At 43.7% G+C, this 15,329-nt stretch overlaps 2 protein-coding genes across 2 annotated transcripts; one reads left to right on the forward strand and one right to left on the reverse strand.

The window, feature by feature from the left end:
- Window positions 1-7,654: 7,654 nt before the first annotated feature.
- Window positions 7,655-8,007, forward strand: LAJ45_06671 (uncharacterized protein; the record flags this gene model as incomplete). Its single annotated transcript, XM_046116233.1, has 3 exons — window positions 7,655-7,792; window positions 7,856-7,914; window positions 7,974-8,007. The coding sequence occupies 3 exons, from the start codon at window positions 7,655-7,657 to the stop codon at window positions 8,005-8,007; spliced, it is 231 nt and encodes a 76-aa protein (XP_045970436.1).
- A 3,662-nt stretch (window positions 8,008-11,669) lies between these two features.
- LAJ45_06672 (uncharacterized protein) lies at window positions 11,670-12,040 on the reverse strand (the record flags this gene model as incomplete). The annotated part of the gene is made up of 3 exons (XM_046116234.1): window positions 11,670-11,754; window positions 11,838-11,899; window positions 11,981-12,040. 3 exons carry the CDS (start codon window positions 12,038-12,040, stop codon window positions 11,670-11,672), a joined length of 207 nt encoding a protein of 68 aa, XP_045970437.1.
- Between the last annotated feature and the right edge of the window lie 3,289 nt (window positions 12,041-15,329).

A 15,329-nucleotide genomic window follows, 5' to 3' on the forward strand; every position in this document is an offset into this window, starting at 1 on the left:
ACGTTTATAATGTTGTCTTAAGAGGGTTTGGAGTGTTGAGTGTGTATCGAGTGTATTGTACAATTGTTGAATATTCCCCCCAGTTCTTGATTTTATTTTATGGTCCTGCGTATTTACCCTACCTGTTTTGTGCGAAATAGAATGAAGTTGTCTTTTCACGCCTTAAGTTGTTGACTTGTATGATCCATGAGCAGAAGGATTAAAGGGAATTCAAATCATGATATATCACTCGGGGAAATATTGAAGTGAGAATTTACGAATTTACGTATAGAAACTCTGTAGAACTGTTCGTTGTAATATGAGAGAATATCCATGTATTAATACGGATTAAAAATATATAGTAAAGGTATAGATACCCCTTTCTAACGCATTTTACACTACCCACACGGAGGAGCCTAGAGGGGACAAGAAATATGTAGTTACTAGTGCTCGCATCCAAAAGCGAAAGTTCCCAACCTAACCCGCTTTATAACTTAAACTTCGGCTTGGAACCTGTGGTTACGCCTTTTGGTTTCCCAAGGCATCTCCAGGGCTTGAACGCTAGCCGTGAACTTTCACAGACATAGAACTACACAATTCATCATAAATGTTTAAGCATTTACAATAGTTGTTTCGGTGGGTTTTCTTTGTTTCTAAAGCTCTTGATGACCCAAAGTTGGATCCTCCCAGAATTAATGGAAATATTAGACGGGAAGTATTACGGGTTGTCAAAAATGATGGGACGCAACGGGGCAACGAATACAGCAACGACAACCCAACCCCGCCACCAACGAACGACAATACTAACGAAAATACATTTTGGGACTCCAGTAGTTCTTATTATCACTTATCCTGTTTGTGGTCTCTTTGTGGTCGGTCGTGGTTGAGAGATTATTACGTTGCAATGAAGCCTGTTGCGTCCCATTATTTTTGACAACCCATAATACATATGTAAGTAATTATACACGTTGTAGGGATAAGCTTGTTTCACCGTCTAAACTTAAACGGCAAGGGGAGTCTATCGATATGTTTAGGTCGTCTATTTTTTAATGATATAAGCTCTACTGGATCTAGCCTTTATTAATCAATAATAACAAGCCATTGAAACTTCACGATCACCATCGATCACTCGATCACTCGGTCATCATCCAATGTCTTTCATTGAGTATATAATTACCAGGCCGTACTATAGCATTTATACTATATTCTAGGCTCTGAAAGTGTAGTTCAGTATCCTGCTATTACTTGCTGATGACGTGCTCGGGAGTTTGATCATTCCAGTCAATTGAGTTTGTTTGTTCAACGCCAACTCCATAATAAAGGAAACGCGTATCCGCAATTTTGTGAGCTTCATATGCCCAGATGTTCTGTTTGCTTAAAATTTAGCCGTTACGTCGTAGGTAGTAGATTGGCCCATTTAACCAGATAACCAAGGCTGCTGGACAATACCTTGGGAAAAACAAAACTGGTTTGCTTATCTTTGGGGACTTGCTGTAGTATCTTGCGAAATTTTGATTAAAGCCTAGTTTTTGTTAGGGAGCTATAATGGAGGGTATTTATCTGTTTATATGATGGGCGATAGAGCGCTCATGGTCAGGTTGTACTCCTAATCCATCTTGATGGTTGTTCCCTGTAGCCGACTTGCAATGTACGTGTAAAGGTTACGGTAATTAATCAATACTCGGGCCTATATTAGGGTTGATGAGTACAGATTACATGTATTGAATCTAGATTTGAAACATTTTCGTTTATGGTTGGGGGGAATGAGCGGAGATTTTAAAGAGCGTTCAACAGAGAAGGTGAAGTTTGACAGAGTGTGATAGTGAAGTTGATCCGATCTAAGGAAGCAGCTTCATGCGTGGCATCGAGGTGTATTTGTATACCTGCATACCTACAATGGCGGAAAATGGGGTGTGATTAGAGTAGTAGTAGTCTTGTAGTGATGTGGCTTTTATGAGCATTAAGCTTGCTCATTCGGCTCGGGTTAATTTGGTATTCATATGAATACTATAATTGCAAACAAAGGTTATTTCATGCAAATACGCTATCCCAAAAGAACAGTATGCTCAAAAAAGCCGTACCAATACTGCTAGCTAGCTCAGCCTAGCTGGTCACACAATTGAGTTCTGTGACTGCGCAAGTATCAGGGTATGGCACTAGGCTAGACCTACATGATACATGCTATACTCACAACTCTCCTACATGTATATACAGTATCCGGTAGAATTATTGCAAAAGTCAGAGCTAAAAGAGTAGATTTGTTAGTCTGTGCTCGCAGCAAAAAACCTTTTAAGGGCCAATAGGACTATCGGGTCACGGAGAACCCACTTTCGCAATAATTTTACCAGATACTGTACATACATGTGGACTCATCCCGCAACCCCTCGATGTAATTGCCAAATTGTAATTCTATCTTGAAGTTGATTTCAATCTCAACATACACATGTACAAGAGGAATCTTCAGAACACCTACTACTTGTATTAGTTTTCAATTATATATCGGAGACCTGCTAGTTTCCAGACACCTACTATGCTTTTGAATATTTTGGTATTTTAATGGTATATTAAAGGCGTGCTGGTATGGCTTTTTTTAAACCCCGCTTTTTTCTAAAAAGCAGCTTGTGACCAAAATGACCCTTTTTGAAGAACACCAGTTCTCTACTATATGTTAAAAAAAGTGCTTCTATAGAAAAATATTTCTTTGAAAAGTCGGTGTCTTTGTTACTATGGTTTTACTACGTCACTTTTAAACCTGCAAAACTTGTACGGCTCTAATCACACCCGGGTTTCCCGTATTGTAGCTACATGTACTCTAAGATTACAGTTGGGAACTCATGGTTCTTGCCAATATTGCATTTATAATCCGTAAAGCCATCCATTCTCACCCCGCAAGTCATTTCGAATCTATCATTAATTACGATCAAACACCTAAATTATCTTCATCGGACCAGTTACTTGTTGAAGCTTTCTTGATTTTCTGCCTCCCCAGTCTTTACTACATTCCCCATGATGCATCCTTCACCCCAACTACAAAAAACGTCCGGCAAGTTCCGAAAATAAAACAGAAGGAGTACCACCTTACAAATCTGTCACGCACACCGCTGAAATTCAAAAGTGATAGTTGAGACTTTGCCGAATATTGGGCTAGCAATTGGACATGTCATATCTATGGTGCTGATCGCGTCCAGTACTCGGTCACACATTGTGATATCCTGACTGGAGATATCACCAAGTGGAGAGTGCCACCCTCCTGGACAATACGGCAATAAGTTTCCTGGCCTCCCAACCCAACAAGAACAATCCCCGTGCCAGCGATCTCGGCGGGGTATCCCATGGAGGTGTAGGCTTGACGGGTCTTTTGTTTCATGTTTTGTGTGCGATAGGAGGATCGAGGTACATACATGCTAGTCATTAGCATTCTACGGAAATTTCTCGACTACAATGCTTGTGGAACCCCAACAGGGCTGTCGGTACGGTATTGAGCTCGAATATAGTGTGTTTGGGAGAAAACTGTAGCTGATACTTATTGATACAGTTAGTTTCTTTTTTTTTGGAAAAATTACTCACAAAAATGTTCCTAAACCGGGGCATAGATCCGTTGAAGGCGCAGTTGACTGGCTGCTATGCACGTACCTAGACGAATATTTGACCGAGTGATCACCCATGACACACACTAAGGAGAGGGAGGAGAGGTGCATATGTCCAGGCATTGCCTAGAATATCCTTGCCAGCAACCTATGCAAGGAGAGGAGCGCCTATATATGAAAGCGCTTACTGAATGAAGAATGCACAATACATCGGCTGAGCCGGCGCAACTACAGCTGGCTTACTCGTCCTACTGATCGTACCCGCTATTTTTTACTAGAAAGAAAAGGCAGAAGTGATCGCTTCTGTTTAACGTTTGTTGCAGTTGTCACAAAGAACCGTCTACAAAACTAGTCTCGTTAAGGTATCAACCCCTGGCCTTTCAAGATCTTCGTGATGGATCGGCTGTATGTAGCTGGAAGGACCGGCAATGCTTGTAGCGAACTGTCAAATTTCCAAGATTTAGCTAACTGATTTTAGTTTCTACATACTCTTATGTACACAACCTATTTAGGTACGTACATGCAACTCCCGTGACTAGACGTTTGTTAGGAATAGAACTGACACGAGAGGCCATAAAAATTAGCGAAGTCTTGGATACACTGCATATTTGCAATTATCAGAAAAAGATGCAGCCCTATTTATCCACTAAGATCCACACATCGTAATCTCAGTGAAATCCAAATATTAGTCACAAATATAAAGGTGACATGTTCATCTTTCCGGCCAATCGTCATATCATGATATCAGCCTATTGGGCATACAGTACGATATCTCTAAAAAGTACCTTGGGGACAACCCAAACGTCCTTTTTTTGGAAACGGTTTCTATCTCGCGTGTTTACTATATCCCCGGGATATTTCGCCGACCCACATCCACTATTGGCACATGTATGTATGTATGTATGTATATATGTATGTGTATCCCAAATCAGGGTTTTGGGGGGGGGGGGGGGGGGGGTAGTTCTCTATCAGAAAACTTTGATCACTCAGCCGTGGAGGACTGCAGAGCAACAGGAATGGCGCGATAACCCTCGGAGACCTTCCGGCAGGGGATCATATCTTCAACTCGCCATCTTTTCTTATCTACAAGTTAAAGAGCGGATGGCCAGTTTATAGGGATACCCCTAAAACCTTTACATACCAGGATCGAAACCCTGCTAGTTAGTCCTGAGACAGGGCAAGGAGCTTACTTTCCATGTGAGATTTTCTACAGGCGCAAAACTGTTGGTGATTCATTATAAACACCCATTGATATCTCGTAGTTAAGGGTTCGTTTGGATTATGGCCCGAGCTGGTTTGTTGGGATTAAACAAAGTTTGGTATGGACTAAATGTGATCTAGAGTTCTTTTTCCTGTTTATACTAGTAGTTGTGAGTACTGCTAGCTATAGTGTAGGATCATGATTTGGGGGATTTTAAAAACTATTTCCCCGACTACAACCCGCACAGTTACAGCGACACCCCTGTATCACCACCATACCTGGCCTAGAAAAAGCGAATATAGATTATATAGAACGACTGCTATTTTTTTTTATTCAAAGATATTCCTTGTGGTTTTGGAATACGTTTGTATACCTTCTGGAGAAGAGGCCTAGGTATTAGGTGTCACTGAAATTACTAATGCTTTTAAAAATGACTACACTTGTGATAGTAGGACGATCTAAACAGAGCTGGTTATCATCGAGAGTCTCTGTTACCTGAGCAACGCAGAGATATAATCTATCTCTGAGCAGCCCTCCGCCCGGCTGTGTCACCCCTCTCGAGAGGTTCGTTTTAGCTGCGATATTGTATTTTTTGCTAATTCTTGATACATACCTCTGGTAATATAATTATAACACCACAGCTTCGATATCTACATGTACTTACCAGATATGACCCGAGTACAAGACTACAGACATCATAGTTGCTTTGTTTAGAAAAAGGGCACTGCATTTATGTATGTAGGGGTGCCAATCTCTTTCATACATGTACGTACATGTACTTAGAGCTATCTGGACTCCTATACTCTAAGAAAGAGTGATTACTCCGGCCCCGGCAGTGTTACATATCGTTCTCACCCGAGAACTAGACTTGAGGGATTCCAACACCGACTAATATCTCTCCTTGCATAATAGAGATGAGAGGGGCGGGATCGAGAGCCTGCGGTAAGTACTCACGTCCACACGCAAAAAACCAAAAGATATGTATAATCACCATAATCCCCGTGACCTCCATTTTTGATTACTAGCAGCTGATAATCTGTACTACGTACATAGCTATGACCTTTTATTGATGAAGCCACGGCAAGAAGGGAGAACTGCATATACCAAAGTAGATATGTACATGTCGAGAATCGATAGCTTTTCATAGCTCAAACGGCTGCATCATTAGATTACTATTCAAATACCCCCGCCCCCGTTCAACTATGATATGTATCACATCGGCTATTCGAATACTAAACCTGGGGTCTGCCTGTGCCGATCGAGGTTACCGTTGCTGGTGGTCTGCATTTGCATCATTGAACTGTTTCGGATCAGCCATATGGATCAGGGACGCGTACTCGGAGCTTTTATATTCAAATAGCGGTATTGTAGGCTGCCACGGAAACAGATCCGTACTGGGTGAAATTAGTACCGATTTTCGCTGTGCATGAATGAAGTAGCGGAGTTCCGTTCTCTCCGTATCTGGGGAATCTGTCAATCCCCACTGAGCTCGATGGATTCGATTCTTGAGCATCGCCTTTCCTCCACCCGCGTGTGCTAGTAATACGCAGTGTGGAGTACATAAATGCTTGTAGCTACATGTAACTCTAAACGAGAGACAGTGTTACACCTCATTCAACGTTTGGCCTAAGCGACCTCGATCAAAGATTTTGTGGGCGGGCTAGTATCTATCGCTTTATCTGTTATGAGCTAGCAAATTGAACCCCAGATGTCCTACATGCACCAACCTCTCAATGTCAAAGTTCCAGGCTCCCTATGCGTGAAACCTCTCGGCGCAATGAAGGCGTCAGTACCTACTCTAACCCTTCGTTTTCGGAAGATGTGTGGCTCCTAACTAATATTGATCGTGCGGTGCCTCATCGCTTTCGATCTCGACCTCCTCCACCAACAAACTCCGAGCCGTGTTATGAAGATAGAGTACCTACATGTGAGTACTTACATGTACTTCTACATGTAGATAGATAAAGTACTCTAAAGTACATATATGTACATAAGTACATGAGCAATGTACTTATCTGCAGTGTTATTCCTCGGCACTGAGAGGGGGGTGTTCCAGGTTTGAACTACTTTATGATTTATTGCACGTGGAAGACTGCACTATGGATGAAATGATAGTCAGTGTACATAGCTCGCACATGGATCTTCTAGTTACAGGGATTGTGTGTTATTCTAGCTGCTCAACTGATATAACACTTTTCCAGGAGGACCTCATAGCATTACACGGGATGGCAACAATTTTTTGGGATGGGGGTTTGAGAATTTGCACAAGTAAAAAACACTCTGAATCTCAGAGGTTCCGATGGCGAGGACTAACAAGGGCCCTGTCAGCCTGTACCTTGCTGCACTGTACGGATGGCACCGAGAAGATGTAGGGTAGGTAACCAGCTTCTAAAAAACCTTCCTAGTGTATGAGTGGGTCCACATGCATACCTGACATCGAGCGGTGCTATTGCACCTATGGCGCATACTATCCTACTACCTGGTGCCGCATCCAAGGTAGTAGATTGACTTCCCCTTTTGTCTACCCCAGAAGAAAAGACAATCCTGGGTCCTCGCTCGCTCGTCCTACCCCGCCATTTCTCCACACACGCGATTTTGTTGGTTGTCGGGTTCTTTTGAGACATGCAGAATATGAAGCTACTGAGATATGCCGTGTTCGCCGCCTGTATATGGTGGGCTATATAACCCAACTCAGCACCATCAACCATCACCTTCAGCTATATAATATAATCCCCATCCTCTTCTCTAATTTACCTGTACTCCACTATATACTTGGCTGAAGCTGATTACTTCTCTCTCTCTCTCCCCCCCGCCTCTCTCCAACGCCGCGCTCAGAATCACTCGCCGTGTACCCACCTACTCCTATAATAATAATTGTTATTACACGATGTCCGATCGAGAGTACAGGTCAGAAGCACGGAAGAACAATGATCCGCCGATCAGTCAAGTTGGGAGCGTAGGGTCCAATGCTTCAGCACCTTCTGGCGCATCACCTCCTCCTGGCTCAACACCCCCTGGCCTTCACGTATGTTTCCATGTGTTGGAATTGATTCCATTAGCGTCAATATAATAGCTAACTGAGCTTTAGTTCACGCACCATCCAGTGCCAGAACCCGAGGAGGTTAAACGGACACCTATGAAGAAATTGTAAGAATCCGAATATCAGACCATCCTAGATTTTCCACCAACTAACAAAACTTTGATAGTGTCCGATGGCTCAAATATGGTCCCATTGATTGAGTGTAGTGAGCGAGTGTTATATGGTCAAATTTACAACGCTGGTTTATAACACTACCAGCTTTGATTGGTCGTTTTGTTTATTGGGCGATTCTTTTTTGGTTCGGGCAGCGGCGCAGTTTGATTTGGAGTCATCTTATTCGTTTCGAGGGCGTAATCTGTTCAAATATAAAGTAATTAGTATTGGCGATTAATGAAGTCAAATTTACCAAACAAAACCTTTTCTCCTCGCCTCATAGAAACCGCCGCGTGTGAACCCGTTTTTCTCCTTTCCTCGCTTGTCAAAGAACCCCGGGACGTTCTCGGTTGGTCTATGGGATGATATTAGGCAGATATTCCACCCTCCCCTTTAGCTTGGGGAGGCCGGCCGTTTGGGTAGGAAGGAAGCAAGGATTGCGGCTATATTAATATAGATTAAAAATCACGCTGGTCAGTTGTCGATTTCATACTTGTCTCTCCCCTTCTCTACTCTACTTCCCCCGCAAATCGGTTCCACCCGTTTGTTCGCTCGCTTAGTAGGGTAGAGCACCATCTGCAGAAATCCAAGCGTCAGTACTAGAGTAGCCGCATGGCAGAATGAAGGGGTAGAATACTGTAGGTACCCTACTCTAACAACATGTCCATCCTATACTAGCTGGGTCAATATACCCCACTCTAGATAAACACCACCACCCGAAGAGGCGAAACTCAGCTTGCTGCCACCTGATGCAGTCTTGTGATTGTAGAATATCATCTACAAGGACTCCGAGTAAAGGAGGCTCGAACTTTCGATCTTCGGATTTGCATTGGCATCGTCGAAACACTAGCTAGTCACGTAGTGATAAGTTGTGATCCTAACAGTGTTTGCACCAATTAGGTAAGGAATCACATTGAGTGGCTTACCTACTTGTCTTAATTCAGTTAGCACGCAATATCTTTTTTCCCTGCAGGGTACGTATGTACTCTACTGTTCTTGCTATGCAAAGTTGAGGCGTAGTCAATAACTCCGTACGTACCGTTCTCTGGGTAATTTGTCTCAGCTCATATCGCACTTGTTCAGTCTCTACTAAGGTACAAATTACAAAGAGAAATCAACCAAAACTATTAAAATTATATATAATTACAAAACGAATTATCTTCATGAGCGATGCCCATCACAATAGCCAAATCACATGCACGATGTTGACTAGGTCACCGTCTACTCCATGACACATGTCTGACGTTATGTACGCACCATTTCCTTCCAGTGCGTTCTCTTAAGAAATGTTCTCTTATGGCCTGTTTGGCCGTTGATCTATGGTTTAATCCATGCTGGAAAAATGCTTAACCACCTTAAACTATGGCGGGGAAATAGTACCAAACAGCACAATAAGGACTCACCGCCGGCCCCCAGAAGATCGACAGGGCCTAATTAAGCCCTTAGACCCTGAAAACCGATCGACGACTATGATCAGGAAAGAGTGACTGTCTGACTTTCTAGTCTGGCAAACCTACAAAGTGAAATAATCAAAGGAGAAAAATATCGAAATATGATTCAAGTACTCGCTATCGTATTCCTGGCGATCTCTAGCTTAGCTAATTGGCACGAATTATGTAGCTAGAGAATTTTCGGGCAACAGGGCCGTACAACCCAGAGCCAAGGACATTATTGCATACTAGGAAAAGAAGGTGCCGTGATAATAAGTTCTTGTATTTTTCCAGTGAGCTGCGGGGATATTCAGGGCCAAGAGCGGTCGACGGCCCGAGCTATATATTGACCAGTATTATGAGAAGGATGTTGTATAGGTTCCGCCATACGGCCATGGAAGTGCGTATAGCTTAATAATTTGTAACTTAATAAACGCCTACGTACACGCGGTACATGTGCCAATAGATACACATTTGTTGGACCTTACAGGTACATAGATGTACCCACATGTAGATTGGTGGTAGAGCACGGACTCATTCATGTATCATCACTCGGAATAACTCGCCCCGTCCCCCCCGGTTCAAACCAATAACCCCAACATTAGTTCAACGAAGGATGTCTCGGATGTTACCTACATCCGAAGCTTCAGAGCAAGTGTAAGAAGAATTTTGGTCAAAGAAAGTAATTAACCTTGAGGATATGCAGTAATGAACACATGAATGAGAAGCTTGTCCTTCGGAAAACACGGCACTCATAGATCCATTAGATTGGAATCGGTTGATTGAACTTTCCTTACAACTGATACGAGCACTTGATGCACTGATTACTTATCTACCTTGTTCCTACATGAGTGAAGGATATAGAAATCAGACCATCCCTAGCCAAGGTACCAGAAACGATCATGACGGGTGGGAATTCCACAGAACACAGCCTTCGGAATGCGGGGTAACCAGTTGAAGGTTCCAGGATATTCCTCGCGGAAATCTGGTAACAGGGTACGCCATGTCTTCACTACCATACCATTTTCGTTGGTTGTCAAAGCCTCATACATACATGTATGTCTTGGAAAGTTTATCTTGATCTATCCCCGTAAAGGCCATTGAATTTCTAGTGCAAGTCTTAGACCCTTACTGAAGATAACAATTTCCGGGTTCGACTGTTCTAGGCTTCTCACTGATTAGCGCAATCAATCCAGGTAAATAATCTAGAAGAGGGCATAAGTAATCACATACGTTTGATATCTGTCACAATATAACCTCTGTCTCAGGTATTCGGACAGGCGGTCACATAATATCCGTTAATACAACATATTCAGCTTGTCTCAGAGCGCAAAACCGTTTATCAAATCTAGCTATTGGTGGCGTACACACATTAACGCATAGGATGAGTTTGAACCCGAATCGCCATGGAAAGGGTTTCGAGGAGTATTGAAGCAACCGCCGGAAGCACAACAATATTAAGCTGCCTTGTTTCCTGTAATCTTCTCTCCCAATAGCAAAGGAAAGAGAGCGTGGCAGGTACCATGCTTGCCAATGGGAGTGCATACCACCAAGATGAGGTAGAGAACCGGGCCATATTTGTCTACCAGACAAAAAAAGAATGCAGCTGTCATTCTTTAAGCCTCAATAGCCACCTCCATTGCATAGCGTTTAGGCAGGAAAAGGTCTCTATGCACGGGAAACAGAATAGGTGCAGAGAGATGTATGTATTCATCCGTGAGAGACGGATAAGAACAAGGCAAAAGGGGAAGGCGGGAAATAAGTTCATGTAGTGCTCCCACGCGACACGGGAAAACGTTTGTTTTCAAGATTAAATCACTACACGATTACATCACTGCACACATGAGCCAGAAGTTTTAAAAAGACGGCCCTGGAACGCTGTTTACTAGCACCTTTATACGGTTTTGAGGGTCTGGTCACGACAATCAGATTGGAGAAACGCAAAAGTTTATGGCAACCAGACAAGATAATATTTGGTAGCCCCTACCCACACTCATTCTTCCTAAGCTTGCATAAAAACGCATACAGGAAGCTAAAAAAAAACACCATCGACCATCTATCTCCAACACACACAAGAACTAATCGCAAAAAAAAGATTAAATAGATTTCCGCGACCTCATAAAACACCGGAAAAAAAAATTAAGAGATCCCTTTCCTATCCCATACTAAAGCACAATTGAAAAGAAAAAGAAAAAGCTCCTTCCCATCCTCCACGAATTATCAACAGTTGCTACGGACGACGGGAACACAGTTGCGAAGAATAGCCACATGCCGAGTTTCTACTCCGCAGGGGTGTCCGCGGGAGGTGGAGCAGCGGCGGCATTCTTGGACTTTAAGCCGAGCTTCTTCATGATCGCCTTCTTACTATTTGTTGAGACACGTTAGCTGATGCTCGGACCAACACATTTTTCTCTTCATTCCTTGGGATAATGGAATAATAGACTTACAACTTCTCGATGATGCTGACCTTCTCAGCTGACGCTTTGGGCTTGACCTCGTTGCTCTCAGTCTAGTAAAAGAGTTAGAATTACCAATACAACTGATATATCAAAACAATTATGTACTGTTTGAGATAAGGGAGGAAACATACGGTAGCAACAGGAGCAGCGGTTGACTCGGCAACGACGGTTTCAGTAGCAGGGGCAGACATATTTGATGATTGAGGAGGGTTTAAAGTTATTAAAGGAGGGGATGAATGCCTAGTGCAGTAGGTCGAAGGAGCGAAGAAGATGAAGTGAAGTGGACGACGATGGTGGAAGACGAAGTGAAGAAGGAAAACAAGAGGCTTGATAGTCGGAGTATATAAAGGGTAGGATGCAAAGAAAGGGGGGCCAATGGTGACGAGGCAGCAGTAGAGCGAGTCGTTCAAAACCGTCGCACGGCCTGAGCACAGAGGGGTGCTTGGGAATCAAAATTGGCAGCAGGGTCAAGAAACAACGAAGAGCAGGTAGGCACTCCGAAAAACAAAGGAACGTAATGCACCACCTTCGACCAACCATCTAGATCATCCACACACTCTTCACAGCCAAGGTTCACGAATGACCCGACCTTATCGGCTGGCGGCATTTATTATGATGTGGGTATCAAGCTATTGACCACTCCGAAATTCTCCTCCCCCTCCTCCTCCTCCACCTATGCACCAGCATCCAACTACTTGGTTACTTTAGAGTGGAGAAGGTGGTGGAACCGGAGGATCCTAATTATGTGGAGAGATAATATCGACCGATGGTGGCACGTTCAAAATCATCCAACACCTGATAATAACTTTCACAGTTTATTTTTTCACACTGAAATGCTCAATAAGCTCTAGAGAACTCTCTAGAGATTATCATGATGCCTTGTGAATGTGGGTTTTGGGGAGACGCCTCATCACTGATCGCCAGTATGGGTTACGAATGTTTTGATATGCACTTTTTAGTCTTCCCGTTTGTCAAAATGCACCGAGCTCGCTTGGTAGCACTTTTCCCAAAGCGAAAATTGCAGGGGTATCCATGACTCGGGCGCGGGTGCATGAAATCATGTGCACGGGCTTAAACTGACCGGTATCAGTGTAACATGAAGCTCTTTTTTCACCTGTGATATTCTGCGCCCTCTGACCTATCAACATCTACGATCGCTGTAAGTCTGCCTGCCCGAATACAGATCTAAAAGCTGACTTGGGGATGCCTCATGATGCGTAGGAAACGTGTTTTAGGACAGGACTAACTGGACGCGTACGTATGTGTATCTCCCCCATCATCATCATCATCATCCATGGTCCAAGACACACACATATTACATGCATTCATATTATTTCTCTGGAGTGTTGTGCAACGCTACCAGTGGTCTCCACTTTACCTAGCCTGACAGTATTTTAAATAAACAAAAGTTTGAAATTCGATAATCTTCATCTTGCCTACACGAGGGTGACGGGTCGGGTATTACCACATTCAATCGGAGTCTGTCTCCCTATCATCCTTGATCAGGCCTGAAAGAGCCATGCAGAGTAAGTGAAGGGCGCGGGAGATGCAATAACGTGTGTCACATAGCATAACTTGTGCATACCCGAAATTGCGTTACAACCCTAACCCTGATCTACAAAGCCACTTCCTGTGCCGGCGAACGCTTCTGGAAGGGAGGCACGGAACTTAAAGTCTCGGAAATCAACCTCCTTTTCTTTGCCTCCGCGCGCAGCCCTTAGTTTAGGGCCGGGGGACACGGACAGGGCATGTTGTTCGGCAATTTTCTCTGTTTTGTGGAAATTAGGGGAGTGACAATGGATGGATCCATGGAGTAAACAAACGTGCTTCGGACTACTCGTTCGGATTTGCGTTCGAATTTTGGTAAACATACCGCGCATCTCGGCGACACCTAGGCATGAGCCCCTTAACTAGAGTCAAAAATCGTCATGTACTCTAATCCGATCATCATCAGCACAGACTGGCTAGGTAAGACCAACTAGATTCTGGAGCAAGACGAAGAACGATATGGGAGTCCATCGAGGGTATGTATTTCGAGGTCTGGTCTAGAGTTAGAAAAAGGGTTCCTTGATAAGAGGAAATTCAAAATTTACGGCCGTCCTATCGGATTGGGTTGGTACTGCACCATTGCACAGAGTAGCTGCACAGGTCATCCTTTTATGCATTCTTTTCTTTTCGTGCTTGCGGGCCGAGAGACAGGTTTCTCGGGACACGCGCAACTAGAGTACATGTATGTGTTTCTCCGAACGGGATAATTCCAGAATATTCGTGAAACATGAAAAACAAAATTTACTATTTCCCGTCAACCGATATCACATCTTCAAATCCTAGAACTCAGCCTTACGGCTTCGACGTTGAATGTAGGTTAAGTAGGGCTGGACTCGCGGGTGCCTCCCTGAATCGGTGCAAGTTGTACCGAAAACCGAAGTTGAAGTGTCGAACCATAGGATAATCATCCCGGACTCGTATCAAAAGCCTTCCTTGATCTATAACCAGGATCCCGGGATTGCCAAGAAGCTTAGAGCTGGAGGGATTTAAGCTTACTATGTTCACTTGTTAAAACCGGGTAGTTGGTTGGATACAGGTACTGTAGGTAAATCGACGCGCTCCCGGGGCATGGAGACACGTAGAGGGGAGAAAATGATTTGGTTTGTCCTCCAGGAGAGCTTAATATGCAGAAGTAGAAACTTTCACACACACCTGTAGTCCCCCATACCCCCGCAAACGCGTCTATTAATTATTCCCCCCTTAACCGTCTAGGTTTATGTTTGGGCCTGGATCGTTGTTCTGCAATATATTTCCGAGTAGCTAGCTCATAAAGCTCTCGTCTTGCCAAAGGTATGTACATGTTACGTAGGAATAGTTCCCGAAGTTCGAAGCCGAGTAACGTGCTGATTTGATGGGCCTGACTTCCCCTAAGAAGGAAGTTGTATCGTCAGATATAATTTATACATTGGTATATTTAGGTATTCAGAAGGCTTAAATTCTTCTAGCGGATACACATATTAAGCTTAAGTTGACTTTGGGTGGGAGGGGGGGGAGGGGGGGGGGGAGGCTTCTCCGCAGTCAAAAAATAAATCTATCGTAGAGTGAAAATTTCGAGGGAGAAGTGGGGATTATGGTGCATTTAAAAGTGTATTTTGACGTGAAGATGAGAATCTCCATGGCATGACGTCGTTGATTTCGTTGCCCTGAGGAATTAATCCATGAGCCGTCACTCGACATGCTAGGTTGTGGTTGCCAAGAAAATGTACTAGCGTCCACTCGCTGGACTTACATGTACCTCCTCAACTTTCACCTCCAACCACAAATTCCATCAGTCGTCAACTCTAACATCGCCAGGGTCATCTCATCTAGTTACTCCCGTAATCACTGAACAAGAATCGTGCCTCCAGTAAGTCAAGATCTATGTCCTTTTCCAAGTCTAAGCAATTAATCTCACCGAAGAAAAATCACCATTTCCCCAAGCCCCACCAAGAA

Source organism: Morchella importuna (assembly GCF_003444635.1).
Source record: "Morchella importuna strain M04M26 chromosome Unknown Morimp01GS020, whole genome shotgun sequence".
Taxonomy (NCBI): Eukaryota; Fungi; Ascomycota; class Pezizomycetes; order Pezizales; family Morchellaceae; genus Morchella; species Morchella importuna.